Source organism: Geotrypetes seraphini, chromosome 5 (assembly GCF_902459505.1).
Source record: "Geotrypetes seraphini chromosome 5, aGeoSer1.1, whole genome shotgun sequence".
NCBI lineage: Eukaryota > Metazoa > Chordata > Amphibia > Gymnophiona > Dermophiidae > Geotrypetes > Geotrypetes seraphini.
Genome location: NC_047088.1, coordinates 44,817,849 through 44,833,461, shown reverse-complemented (window position 1 = coordinate 44,833,461; position 15,613 = coordinate 44,817,849). Strand labels below are relative to the sequence as shown.

Below are 15,613 nucleotides of genomic sequence, written 5' to 3'. Positions count from 1 at the left end.
ATATTAAATGAGAGGAAATTATCTCAAGACAAAAATAAATTTTAAAGTCTCCAACTGTTGTACAGCTTACAGGCATGATACCATAGCAACCAGGTTCAAAACCAAACTAGAAGTGATGAGCTGCCCAGAATCCGAATAACTGGAGCAGGTAATTTGATGAGGAAGATACAAGGCAGAAAAGAGAACAAGAAAAAACAACTTTCCCATTTCCCATTTAAAACTGAAGAGGAAAAAAGTCAGATGAGAAACCAATAATACAGCTTGGAAGATGTTCCAGGTCAGCTGATGGTGGTAAAAAGATTAAATTCACCAGATAAATGTATTCATTAACTGTTTCATTAGAACCTCTCTAAGACCTGCACAGAAAATGAACCTTTTCCTATTTCAGCAACAAACTGGACTGATTTATTTCTTCCCTCTCTTATCTGTGTTTCTCTTTGTTTATTTCCTTTAACATAAGGCCATATGTTGAGAAAAATGAATGCTTGTTATCTTTAGTAACAAATTCTCTCTTTTTTTTTTTTCACATCTCACTATATTTGTACTATATTTTGGAAGGAGGAGGCTGCCACTTTTTTCTTGCCAGAGCTGGGATCCAGCATCAGGAGCTTCATCTGTGACTATCAGCAATGTTTCTTCCATATTCCATCCCAATATAGGCCACACAACATGACGACGGTGCTCAGCTTCCAGACCCTGCAATCATGGGCCCTAAATCCAGCCACTAGGAATTGGCATGGCATGGTGACTGGGAATCCTTATCCCTTGTCAAGGAGCACTAACTGCTTCAGTGCTATCCCCAATTCCAAAATGGCAAGGGAAAGGAAAGCGAAGGAGGATGAAGGGGGGGATAAAAAGAGAGAACATAGAGGGTGCCCACAAAAATATTCCTTGATTTTAAATGGTTACAAAACCAAAATTTATTGGAATATTTTTCACCTTTGAGGCTACAGTTTCATCATCTCTTAAAAAGTTTCATATGGCATCGATGTGCACCCCCACCTGTTACTCAGCAAACATCAATGCGATAATCGAGCTCGGACCAGACTCTCCGAAGCAAATACGGCGTGATCTCGTTTATAGCTTCAGTGATGCGTTCCTGCAGATCATCCATAGTTGCGGGTAGTGGAGGTACGTACACTCTTGTCTTTCATGTACCCCTAAAGGAAAAAGTCACAAACTGTAATGTTCGGTGATCTCGGGAACTACCAGAGGAACACCTGGTCATTTTGTTGTGTTGCATTGTCTGAAGGTTGTAACTTCTGCATCAATTGCAGCTTATAAGGGTGAAAGTGCAAGTGATTGTGTAAGATCTTGCTAACCGTGCTTTTTGGGACTTGTATTTGCTGTTATTTTATTTATAAACATATTCCAATAAGTTTTGATTTTGTAACCCTTTAAAATCAAGGAGTGTTTTTGTAGGCATCCTGTACTGCCACTTAGCTAGCCTGCCCGCCTCCAAACATACCTTTAGCTACCTATTTCCTGAACCAACAGACACCGACTGTAGCTACCTCCAGAACCCAGTATGCATACACTAAGTCCAACCTTCAAGTTTAAAAGGTCTCCACTATCACATGGCTGAGCCTTCCTCCCCCCAAGAGGTTGTGAATACTGGCTTTACAAAATTCCCTGCCCCAACCATCTCATGGTGCATAACCAAGACCAGGAATGAAACCCAGGTCATTCACACATTCTACCACCAAGCCAGCCCCATGGGAAATGAACAAATATCTCAAAATATCTTAACTTATAAGCAGCACAGGCCTTAGGAAAATACAGGACATGGAATGAATCAACCATAGTGGGGCTCTGCAGTAGAGATTTGCACAGAGACAAAAATTTCACCCATCCCCAATAAAAACCTAAACCATACCCACATATTGTATTTTTGTATGGTTTTATGTCTGTAATGACATTTATTATGCTTCCATTTTAAAGATGCCTTTAAGTCTTTGAACTGTTAACCAGAGAATAGATAAGAGCTGGAAACTGGAGAAGAAGAAACAACCTAACATCTCACCCTTCCCATTGTTTTTACCCTTTATGTCTGCTTTTCTTGAATAATTGTAGTTCTACCTCCTCCCATTTGTTTTGAGCTGCTTCAGTTATTGTCCACGTCAGTTAAATTTTATGTTTTTATTAGCGTTTACAAATATCCCCTTTTTATTGTACATCGCCTAGAAATTGCAATAGGCAATCAAAAATGTTAATAAACTTGAAATTTGTTGATTTGTACTTCGCTTTCTATAAGGCGAATAATAAACACACAATACAATCATACCCGCTAAGATCCATTTCCACCCATATATACAGGAGTCAATGCTATTACCCTTCTCCCTCCCGATTCGCAGGTTTAGGACTCGCGACCGGTTATTCGTGAGTTTTTAAACCCAGAACCAACCCCGCCTCCATCCTACCTCCTGGACCTCTCCACACCTTACCTGGTGGTCTAGCGGTGAAGCGGGGCAGGAGCGATCATCCTACGCTCCTGCCCCGTGCAGAGCCGTCCACAACTGCTGTGAGTTCCGGTGGTCTCACGGCAGCCATTTTTGTTGACAGCTCTGCACAGGGCAGGAGCGTAGGATGATTGCTCCTGCCCCGCTTCACCGCTAGACCACCAGGTAAAGTGTGGAGAGGTCGAGGCAGGAGGGAAGCAGGGGTGGGTCAGAGCCGGTCCTAAAAGTTATTTGCATTTTTTTTCAATATTCTCGAGCCGGCTTTGTCCCAACCCCCGTGACTATTGAGGGGGAAGTATATTTACTTGCTCGCAGTCCTCTGTCACAATGGCCTCCTGTGGTTTTCTGGATTGTATTATTCAACCAAAGAGAGTTTCAAGCTTTGGTCTGGTGTTCCAGCTGCCTCTTGGTGCAATTCAGAGAGATTGGCTACACTCAAAACAACTTCTTCCATACCTGCAGATTCTCACAATTCCCATTTCCCAAGCATCTCCCTACTCTGCAGTGCTTACATTTGTGGCTCCAATCCCAAGCTGAAAGCACTTGGGGGGGGGGAGAAGCATGGGGTCCCCGCAAAGTTTGGTGCAATCACCCCTATTCATGGCTCTTAAGGATGTTCACATCTCATCGTCATTAAAACCTGCTAGTACAGTAAAGCTCTGTAATAATGCTTTAAAGAGAATGTGTTCGGTCTATTCACTTCATTAGATAGGATACAACCAGACTTTTATAAAGGGTGCTATTACCCTACTCCCTTGGTGGTAGCAAGGGGCACTTTTATGCTTTCATTAGCCTTCCAAACCCTAACAATTTCCAAATGGTCTTTTCTTTTTTTTTTGGATTTCCCACAGTCAAAAGATCAGTTCTTCTTACAAATTCTAGTAATGCTGCAAATCTCCAGGAGTTAATTTGAGCTGATACTGTACTGAAGTGCTGTCTTTATTATTACAGTTGCAGGAGAAAGTAAATTAATGCAGGGGACTGCACACAGAGGCCTAATCCATTTGATGTAAATCAATGCATTGCACATTTAAATTGCTCTGCTTTCCCTCAGAAAAGTACATTGAAGTGATTCATTAGGCACTGAACTGTTCACAAGAAACAGACCGATTCTCACAGGCATGCCAGTGCATCTCTGCTACTCAAATTTAAAAAGCAATCAAATCTACTAATAAATCCTTTTCGCCGACATTTACACTGACGGAGAGCATGATTCGTGACAATTCTGATTTAAATAAATGAGGGGAAAATTCATCCGTGTTAACACACCTCAGAGCTGAGCCTTAAGTTGGGATACCATTGAATAGGGAATCTCGTGACATCTGTGCATATCCAACAAATCTAAATGAAACATTTTCTAGATCCGTATTATTGCTGTCGATTATTACAAAATGTAGACACAGACACTCTGAGCGTCCTTTTGCTTCATTCTAAACTCACAATCTTATTCAAATTCGCTTGGTTCTACTAAATGGTGCTAGAGGTTTTTAGTGCAGGACAGCGAGGTAAACGCTCCGACGCTCATGGGAATTCTAGGACGTTGGAGCATTTACCTCACCGTCCCACACTAAAAACCTCAAGTACCGTTTAGTAAAAGGAACCCTTCATTTTTTAAAATTGCTCTGAATAAAGCAAAAGTAATACAATATATATCAGCACCTTGCAATCAAATCTTCTGTGGTATCTAATCCTACTTTCTACTGTGTGAAGAGGAACAATAAATAGATGAAAACAAATTCTAGTGGATAACATGCAGTGTGCCGCTATTAGAATTCCTAATAACAAATGACTTGTATTCAACGTTGAAGTAATCTCAAAGTCTCATAGGTCCTTTTAATAAGGTGCGGTAGCCATTTTAGCACATGCTAAATGCCAACGCATACGCTAATTTTTAGCACGTGCTAAAACAGCTACCTCGCTTCAATTATCTTAAAAAAAAAAAAAACCTCCTGAATTTGTATTTTAAATTTTATTGCATCAATGCTGCTAATGCTTGTCCAAATTTTCTCAACACTGAAGAAACCTTGCACACATTCAAAAGAACACGTCATAACAATGGAGCAAGGGACCGAACATTGCTGTTAGCAAAAGGAGCCTTGAAATTACATATACTACATCATCTTTATGGTTGTTCGGCTGCAAAGATTAAGTTTTACTAGGACTCTGTACTAGGTTCCCCCAACCTCTTCGTCGTTTGCACTTGCTGCACAAGGCCCAGTTTATAAGACTATATAAAATAAGGCTAGCATGAAAAGACCCAATAAAACCAATAGGAGGAAATATTTTTTCACTTAGAGATTAGTTAAGCTCTGGAATGCATTGCCAGAGGGTTGTGGTAAGAGCAGATAAGCGTAGCTGGTTTTAAAAAGGGTCCATAGGCTGTTATTGAGAAAGACATGGGGGAAGCTATCTGGTAGCATGGAATGTTGCTACTCCTTGAGTTTTGGCCAGGTACTAGTGACCTGGATTGGCCACATTGAGAACAGCTTACTGGGCTTGATGGATCTATGATCTGACCCAGTAAGGCTGTTCTTATAGTGAATTTTTGTTTCTGCCCTCAAAGACTACCCAGCAAATCATAGGGTCTTTTCACAAGCTCTGGTAATAAGCATCACCACAAAAAATGTCTCTACCACAGGATGTGCCGAGGCAACACACAGAAACTTTTGGATGTGCAAGCAATAAAAACTGGGCTTCATCTCAACATCTTAAGTTGAACATCGACAAAAATAAATTGCTTTGGAACAGCTTGAGACATGATCTAAAATCAGTTTCTCCGAAAATAAGCCCTAGCATGATTTTTAAAGATGCTCCTAATATAAGCCCTCTCCCAAAATAAGCCCTAGTTAAGAGCGACCCCAAATGTCCCCGACACTAGTGCTGCTTGATTTGCTGGAAAAAAAAATTGGACTCTTCAATCTAGGTATGTCAGTCTCACAGTGGGAGGGTTGGGAGGGTTCTGCTGCACAAGGGGATTTGTGAGAGGGGAGGAATGATGCTGCACATGGGGGGGGGGGGAGAAAGGAAAGACGAAGAATTGAGGTAGAGGAGAGGAAGAGAGAGATGATTGTTGTACATGAAAAAAATAAGACATTCCCGAAAAATAAGCCCTAGCTTGTTTTTTGGACCCAAAATTAATATAAAACATTGTCTTATTTTGGGAGAAACTCGGTATTAGCAGTGAACTTTCTTTAGCCGTTGATGGGTCTTCATGAGTTTTGGAAATTGCGTTAGATTCTTCTTTAAATATAGAGCTGTAAGTGAGCCACTGGAATCGAGTGCACCCACAGATTAGATCCCTTGAAGGACTCCTCAACTTTAGGAAAGCAATTTTAAAAAAACCCATACCTGTTCACAGAACTCCCCCGCCCATGACCAATAGATTACAAAGACATGTATATTGATAAAAGATCCTCTGTATGTGTCGCATTAGGATAAAAACTTGTATTGAAAAATCTTGAATTGTAACACTAACAAATTTACTCCCACAAGAACGATTTAGCGCGTCCATTATATTCTAGGGACGCATTAGCATACACTAATCGGTTAGTGTGCCTTAGTAAAAGGACCTCTTAATCTGTATATTATGTATATTAGTATTACCGTAGATCTCTAGTATGTGTCCAGTTAGGATAAAAACTTGTACTGAAAAAACCCCCAAACAAAAACCTGTACTATAATATAATAACTATGGCAAATTGTAACCTGTTAACTGTACAGTAGGTATAGTATGTATGTTAATCTGTAACCCGTTCTGAGCTCTTTGGGGACTAGAGAGAAAATGAATTAAATAAACAAACATACTTATTAAGAGAATATTTCTTAGACAACTACGCTTAATTCCACAATTATTTCAGAGTTCTGGTCCAGCTCCTCATTTTTTCCCAGATTGATTACTGTAATTCTTTATATGTGACCCCCTTCGTTTATTCAACTACTTTGGCTGCAGGTTGAGGCTAGAGTATTATTTTTTTTTTTTAATCAGTTGTTTAGTTCATAAATCTCTAGCAGGATTATCCCCACGATTTTTTTTTTTTTTTACTGATTTTACTCATTTGACTGGAGCTTCCAGATCTGGCCATACTAACCATCTAGTTCTGATGGTTCATAATCAAAAGCGCGAGGCGACAAATGCGCGCCGAGACAACTGAGCACAAGGCAGAAGCCCGCGCCAAAGAAAAACAATGTTTTAAGGGGCTCCGACGGGGGGTGTTGGTGGGGAACCCCCCCACACTTTACTGAATACAGATTGCGCCGGCGTTGTGGGGGGTTTGGAGGGTTGTAACCCCCCTCATTATATTGGAAACAACTTTTTCCCTGTTTTCTGATAGTTCCCTCTGTGAAACATATATGCTTGAAGTCATTCATTATTTGCTAAATCATTTTCTTTAATATCAGTGAAGTACTGGAACTCACTACCTATCACAAGGTTTGCATTTGTTGGGGGGGGGGGTTATTGTAGAATTTATTTATAATTTTGCAGTAACCTGCCTTGAAACTTGGTAGGGATTTTATATACACACACACATACAAATACTTGCAGTATAAAGTATATCCCCGAAGTTCGTGGGGGTTGTGTTGCAGGAGCACCCGCGAACTTCGAAAAACTGCGACTATTGGATGCAGTTTAGGTGCGGGAATCGGAGGCGGGAGAGGGTTGCAGGAGCAGCGGCTCGCCACTTTGCTGCTTTTTTATTTTAACTTGGATCTCGCCGGAGGTGCCGAGGACTTCTGCCCATCTGCAGTTGGCTGACGATCTGCTCTGCCTCCTGCCGTCTTGTGCTTTCGGGACTTTTTTTTAAAGGGGCTCTGAGCGGAAATAATTATGACCGGGGAGACTTGGAAAAAACCATGAATCACTGAGTCCGCAAAGTCTGGACCGCGAAGTTGTGGGGGTATATAGTATCCCATCCAATACCTACAAAAATCGAAGTTTGCAAAGAAAGATCTAAACGATAACAAAGCCTTGATTGCTTTGTTTCTCAAGTTAGGATAAATAGTGTATAAAAAATAAACTAAAAATTACTTGCAGTAAAATTGACAGACTTTTGCATACGCAACATACATGTCATCTATTCTAGTATGTACTTATGAAAGGAATTTTTTTTTTTTAAATAAAAGTAAAATTCTGAAATCTCTCGTAGCACACAGTTTGCGATACACTGCTCTAAACCCATAGTGTAGCCAAGCCAGGAAATTAATACTGATGAGGCATGTTTTAATACATGTTTCAGATGAGTACTTTGTCTTCTCATTTTTGCCATCTTTATCACTGACGAGAGGAAATGCCACTCTGGATCTAATCCTAAATGGGTTAAGGGGACCTGCAAAGAAAGTGAAAGTAGTGGGACCGTTGAGACAGCAATCATAATATGATCAAGTTCAAGGCTGAAGTAGGAATACCGAAAGGAAAGAGAACCATAGCGTCAACTTTCAACTTCAAGAAAGGAAACTACGAAGCAATGAGGGAAATGGTAAAGAAGAAACTTAGGAACACTTCCAAGAAATGGCAGACGGTAGAACATACCTGGTCTTTTTTCAAGGACATGGTGAGCGAGGCGCACAATCTGTATATCCCCAGATTCAGAAAGGGGTGCAAAAAGAGTCAAACTAATATAACAAAAATAGTGAAGGAAGCGATAGGCGATAAGAAAAATTCATTCAGGAAATGGAAAAAGGACAAAACTGAGGAGAACTGGAAAGAGCACAGGAAGTATCAAAAAGAATGTTACTGTGTGGTTCGAAAAGCCAAAAGAGAGTATGAAGAGAGGCTAGCCAGGGAAGCATGAAATTTCAAACCGTTCTTTAGATATATTAAAAGGAAGCAGCCGGCTAGGGAGGAGGTGGGACCGCTGGACGACGGAGACAGGAAGGGAGTGGTGAAGGAGGAGAAAGAAGTAGCGGAAAGACTTAACATGTTCTTTTCATCTGTATTTACAAACGAAGACACAACCAACATACCGGAACCTGAGCAATTCTTCAATGGAAATCAAGCAGAAAAATTAACATTCATGGAAGTGAGCCTTGAAGATGTGCGCAGGCAGATAGAAAAACTAAAAACTGACAAATTCCCAGGTCCGGACGGAATCCATCCAAGGGTTCTGAAGGAACTAAAGGAGGAAATAGCGGAACTACAGCAGAAAATTTGCAATCTATCCCTGAAAACAGGAGTGATCCCGGAGGATTGGAAGATAACCAATGTTACACCCATCTTTAAAAAGGAATCAAGAGGTGACCCGGGAAACTACAGACCGGTCAGTTTGAGCTCGGTTCCGTGGAAAATGGCAGAAGCACTGATAAAAGATAACATCGATGAACATTTTGAAAGAAACAAACTTCTGATAACCAGCCAGCATGGATTCTGCAAGGAGAGATCGTGCCTAATGAACTTATTGCACTTCTTCAAAGGAATTAACAAAAGGATGGACAGAGGAGACTCCATAGACATCATATACCTAGACTTCCAAAAAGCCTTTGACAAGGTACCCCATGAACGCCTACTTCGGAAACCGAAGAACCATGGGGTGGAAGGAGACATACATAGATGGATCAGAAATTGGTTGGCAGATAGGAAACAGAGGGTAGGAGTGAAGGGCCACTGCTCGGACTGGAGAAGGGTCACGAGTGGTGTTCCACAGGGCTCGGAGCTTGGACTGCTGCTATTTAATATATTTATAAATCATCTGGAAACAGGGATGAGGTGCGTGATAATAAAATTTGCGGATGACACCAAACTATTTAGTGGAGCTCAGACTAAAGAGGACTGCGAATTACAAAGGGACTTGAACAAACTAGGGGAATGGGCGACGAGATGGCAGATGAAGTTCAACGTTGAGAAATGTAAAGTACTACATGTGGGAAGCAGAAACCCGAGGTACAGCTATACGATGGGAGGGATGTTACTGAATGAGAGTACCCAAGAAAGGGACTTGGGGGTAAGGGTGGACATTACAATGAAGCCGACGGCACAGTGCACAGCAGCCGCTAAGAGAGCGAATAGAATGCTAGATATAATCAAGAAGGGTATTACTACCAGAACGAAAGAAGTTATCCTGCCGTTGTATCGGGCAATGGTGCGTCCGCATCTGGAGTACTGCGTCCAATATTGGTCGCCTTACCTTAAGAAGGATATGGCGATACTCGAGAGGGTTCAGAGGAGAGTGACACGTCTGATAAAAGGTATGGAAAACCTGTCATACGCTGAGAGATTGGAGAAACTGGGACTCTTTTTCCTGGAGAAGAGAAGACTTAGAGGGGATATGATAGAGACTTACAAGATCATGAAGGGCATAGAGAGAGTGGAGAGGGACAGATTCTTCAAACTTTCAAAAAATAAAAGAACAAGAGGGCATTCAGAAAAGTTGAAAGGGGACAGATTCAAAACGAATGCTAGGAAGTTCTTCTTTACCCAACGTGTGGTGGACACCTGGAATGCGCCTGTTGGGCCACCGTGTGAGCGGACTGCTAGGCACGATGGACCTCAGGTCTGACCCAGCGGAGGCATTGCTTATGTTATCATTCCTTTATATAGTTGTACTTTACCATTGTCTGAAAAAGTACCCATATTGGTTTCTTATTAAATATCTCCTCCTTTTACAAACGCATAGAGCAGGTTTTAGTGCTGGCAGCGGCGGTAACTACTCTGACACTCGTAGGAATTTTATGAGCATCGGAGCAGTTACCGCCGCTGCCGGCGCTAAAACCCATGCTATGCGTTCGTAAAAGAGGGGGGGGAGTATATTCAAATTGGGCACCTTAAAGATATGGAAGCAAATATTTTTTGTTATAGTCACAATTTCACAACTGAAATGCTCCTTCAAGCAGTTCTATGTTATTCATCTTAAAGCAAAATTTTGCATCATGCAAATTTCTCATTACAAAGTGTGGTAGGTAAAATTGAGGTTCTTGTAGTATGCCAGTATGGCAGCTAATGCCATGGTGAAGCATTTTCTACCACTGGGCCCAATGACATTAGTGCCACCATTAGCAAATGACCCCCTTGGAGTTTGGTGTTGGCTAGAGAATGACACAGGGACAAATTTTTCCCGTACCCACAGGAATTCAATTTCCCCATCCCCTCAAGTTTTGTCACTGTCCGATCCCATTCCTGTAAGCTCTGACTTAACCATACAAGCCTCTAACACCTATGATTTTAAAATGTTCGAGGCTTGTGTAGATGAGGATGGAGCTTGCAGGAATGGAGCAGGGATAGGAAAAGAACTCACTGGGAAGGGAAAATGAGTTCCCACGGAGACAGGGAAAAATTTGTCCCTGTGTCATTCTCTAGTGTCAGACTCTCTTATTTGCATCTGAGAAATATATGTTAAGATTCCTACTGCAGAGCAGTTTATTCCAGTACAGTTTTACCATTAAGCTTAATTAGGCACACCTGAGCTTGTTACTTGCAGAGGTTTCATCCCTGTTTTATTATGGTTAATCAAGCTGTCTGCAGAAATTGGAAGGCTGTATACATAATAGGAAACTTTAAATATTTTCCAGGTGTCTGCACTGGGCGTGGTTTTGTTTTCTCAATGGAAAGCTCTCTTTTTATTGCCAATTTAAGAAGTAGTATATAGCTATGTCCAACTGAAATGTTTAACCTGCTTTTAAGCATCAGAATACATAACAGATTTGTACCAAGAGATCACACACAGCAGCACACCCTGAGAAGAATCTGGGTGACTACCACAAAGATGCACCTATGATTCTCACCAACATGCCAAACCTAAAGCTTTCAAAAATTTAATTAAAATTTTTTTTAAAGGACAATAATTTTTTAAAAGGCAGATCCTAGGTTTAATGAAGAACAGGGATGGGAAATGAAGGCCGCAATCCAGTTGGGTTTTCAGGATTTCCTCCAGTGAACATGCATGAGATCTATTTGAATAATAGAGGCAGATCTCATGCATATTCTTTGAGGAAATCCTGAAAACCCGACTGGACTGTGGCCTTCGTCCCCTCACCCCTGCATAAGAATATCTAAACTTCTACAGCAGTGGTTTTTATACCTGTCCTGTGGGACCCCCAATCAGTCGAGTTGTCAAGATATCCCTAATGAATATGCATGAGAGATTTGCATATAACAGAGGTGACAGGCATGCAAGTCTGCCTCATGCATATTCATTAGGGATATCTTGACAACCCGACTGGCTTGGGGTCCCCCACACAGGTTTAAGAACCACTGTACTACAGGAAATAAAAAGGATACAAATAAAATATCAAGTGAGCTGATTCAAGTATTTCATCTAGTCTATGGCCTCCTTTTACAAAGGTGTGCTACGCGTTTTAGCGCGCTAAGCATTTTAGTGCGTTTTAGTACGCTAAGCGTTTTAGTGCACGCTAAACGCTAACACATTTATGTTAGTCTATGGACACATTAGCGAGTGCTAAAACGCATAGCACACCTTAGTAAAACAGGGGGTATGTATTTTAATACAGCTCATCATGCTTCCAAGTCATCCACTGTATAAGTGTATCCTTAGAAGGAACAAATTAGTTTTACTTCCAAGAAAATGGCACCAACCTTTTACAAGGAATTGTTTACCAAAACAAGCATTTATAGTAGTGCCAAAAGACAGACAGTACAACAGTTTGCTATCCAAAGATAGCAATGACAAAAAAATAAGATAAAACACATTGCAGCTCCCTATAAGCTTCTCCAAAATACCTGACCGTAGAAAGGTGGCCTCCTCAATAACCATTAAGGGGGGAATTCATCAATGTGTGCTACTGTTAAAATGAGTTATTTTACTGCACGTTGTGCTATTTTAGCACAAAGTCTCATTGGATAAAATGGGACTCTATACGCTTGCATGTTAAGTCTATGGACGCGTTAGCGTTTAGCGTGCACTAAATCGGTTAACGCACCTTAGTAAAAGAGGGGGTAAGTCTACAAGGATTTTGCCTTTTTAATGGCAACCTAAGGATTGCTTCCTAGACTTAAGGTAATATAAATAAGAACAGGAATCTTTCTAAGAGGTTTTTGGGGTGGTTTTTTTTTTTTTTTAAATAGCCAAACCCCTTTTCTTCATATTAAAGGAACGTAGTTAGTTTTATGCAAAGGAAAACATACGAGTTCTTTACTACCTTAAGAAAATAGGTGTTTTAACAATGTAACCCATAAGAGTGCTAATTCCCAAAAAGCAGGTACATTTCATAATAAACATACAAAATATACAATTTATAATTTTATGCAACTGTGAAGTTGAAGCACACATCTATAACTTAGAACAGGTAAAAATTAAAATGATTGTATACAATGCAGAGAATGTTCTGAAATCTAGATAAGTAAAAAAAAAAGAACATAGCAGCTAATATAATGCCTGCCTTCTGTCCAACTTGACTAATAGAGAAAAGGTGAATGGCACAGTTCTCCATTTGCCCAACTAGCCAGACCTCTCCACCTGAAGCAAGTTCGTTTCAAAGCAAATCTCTGCAAACTAAGCAGAGCCTGTCAGTCAGTTTGGCAAAACTAAGCTGTGATCATTTTTGACAAGATACGCTTAAAAACCCTAGGATGATGCTTACAGAATCTTAATGCATTTAGAGGGACATATTTAATAAATGCTTTATAGATATCTATTTAAGGGGGAAAAAATTGAAAAAGCAACAAAGAGAGATCTCACAGGACAGAAAAATTGTTTGATGATATGAAACCTCCACAATTGCACCACAGCTCATTTCTATTCAAAAACTGTAGGCAAAACCTGACAAATTGTTATTACAATGACGCCACTGCAGCCTGGATGGCTAGAGAAACATTTTATTTTTAAAGAGCACAGATGTATTTACTTCAAAGGAGACGGACAAAACTTAAAAACTGTTCTTCTCTTTTCAACAAAAAAAAAAAAAAAATATGAAGTTGTGCATATAGCTGCTCAGTTGCACAGCTGGAATCATTTTGATCTCCACAGTTATGCAGATGGAATTATGTTTCTCAAGAATGTCAACTGCTGCAGCCTGAATTACTAGCAGTTTGCTTCCATACCATATCTATAGAGGAAAAGGATTTAGCAAATCAGGCTCAAACACATCTTCTAAACAAATTAAGTATCTACTGATTGCAGTATTTTATATTTGGAAACAGATACTGGATGTTTTCAAATAAGCAAAAAATTGATCAGCTTTCCTCTTGCAGAAATTTATGAATCTTTAACGTTTTGGGGTTTGTATGTTTTTTTGCTCTGGGTAATAAAATGCCAGAATAGACTTTCATATGAAAAGGCCCTTTGGCTGGTAAATCAGTGAATTCACATTAAGATTTGAATTTTGCATAAATTACCTAGCTATTTTTATCCTGTCACATCAACTATAACAGAGGCTACTACCTCATAGCCCTGAACAGTTGCCCCAGCACAGATGCTCTAGCACCATCGATCACCGAGGTAAACTACTACAATGACAGGACTGAACGCTCATGTCCTCTGAAGCACAAAACGCCAGGAGATTTGACCACTCTACATGCTACAGCCTAATATTTAATTTATTGCCTTTACACCGACAACAATTTTTAATCCAGTTTCTAAAAACGGTCCCGAAAACTCCCAGACACTTTATAACGCACGTTTCAGGCACTGCGACCATCGCACAATAAAGCCACTATGGAAGAGGGGAAAAGCCGGCGATTTCTCTACCCAATCTCTAACCTGCAAATACAAATTTCACTCCCTCCCCTCCCCTCACACATTTCAATGATGCACAGTTAAGGGCTTTGGTGTCCTTATATTTCACTGGACTCGGTTGCGGGTTTGTTTGTGGGGGCTGGAAGCAAATAAGAGGCACGCTGCAAACAAAAGGCTCTGCCCCGAGCCGGCGAGCTCGAGTCCTTCCTTCCCAGCAACCCAAAGCGTCCGAGACGTCAGAGAAAGTGCCGAGCCCTCCTCGCTAACCGCGCTGCACAAAGTTGCCGGGGAAAGCGCGCCCTTGTCAACGCGTGTGCGCACGCTGGGGTTGTGTGTGTATGGGGTGGTTGTTGTTTTTTTTTCGTTTAACTCACCTCGTGGGTCTCAGCTTGACTTCTTTCTTGCTGTCCACCACGGCGGGGACGCAGTTCGTCAGCTCCGTCCAGTCCGCGTGCAATCCGCAGCTCCAGCCGGTCGAGAACCGGGAAAAGAGCCACGTCTCTTTTTTCCCGGGTCGGTGGCAAGTGCATTTCTTCTGGCCAGCTTTGCACTCGCACGGCTGCTCCAGCTGGATGTTCCTGACCAGATGGCGACCGAAAGTGGTTCCCCCGGTTTTCTGGATGTGCAGGAAGACGATCAGGTCGTCCCCTTTGATGTTAAAATCGACCCTCCGCAGCAAGTCGCCTTCTGAAAAATTGAATTTCGGGACAAATTTGACGGGAGTTTCGTCCTCTGCCCGGTAAGGGTCTGCCATGGAAGAACTGAAGGCTTGGAGTCTCAGAAACTGGCATTCTGTGCCCGGGCAAACGTACTGCAGGACGATCACGGCGAAGAGGAAGACCATCACCAGGGCCAGCAGCAGCTTGTTGGATTTATCATCCATGTTCCTGGTGCAGCTGGAGATCCAAGATCATTACGACAATTCCCGATGGCGAAGGTGCGAAGATAAAAGAGGTGAAGGGCAGCCGGGCTCGGCTCGCGCCACCAACTCGCCACCTTCCTTTCTGCCTGCCTCCCCGTGACAGCAAAGAACAGCCCCTTTTCCCACGGCTGATGTAAACAACCTGTCGGTTGGCTGATGTGTGCCGGCTTCTGATTGGGAGGGGGCGTTGCCAGGCTGCGGTGTCATTGGTCAGGCTGGAGGCTCAGACTGTGGGGGGCGCCGAGCAGATTTCCCGACAGGAAAACTGTCCTGTCAGGATTGAAAAGCCTCACGTCACACAGCTTCTGATTCGCCGCTCTATCTGTCAGCTGAAATATGCTCCACCTTCTCCCGGGCTGTTTGCTGGTTACCAGTTCAAAAGCACGGAAGAGAGTTCACGTGTGCACTTTAGAGTAAAACAGCTCAAGCACGATGTTTTGAGTCTACGGGTTATATATAGTAGGGTTTTGCAAGTTAACTATCAACCTGCAAGCATTTTTATCGAAACTTCCTTATCCGTTTGTGACTGCTCAGTAAAGAATAATGTTAAGCACCATTCTTATAGAAATAGCATCAAACAGGGCTCGTCAGCGTAGCATAAACCAAGGTTA

General features: G+C 41.7%; 1 protein-coding gene across 1 annotated transcript in view; it reads right to left on the bottom strand.

The window, feature by feature from the left end:
* Positions 1-15,149, bottom strand: part of HS6ST2 (heparan sulfate 6-O-sulfotransferase 2) — a 574,263-nt gene extending 559,114 nt beyond the window's left edge. The window contains exon 1 of the mRNA XM_033945440.1: positions 14,455-15,149. Coding sequence (XP_033801331.1) covers positions 14,455-14,963 — 509 coding nt within the window. The 5' untranslated portion in view covers positions 14,964-15,149. The remainder of the gene's footprint in view (positions 1-14,454) is intronic.
* Positions 15,150-15,613: the final 464 nt, after the last annotated feature.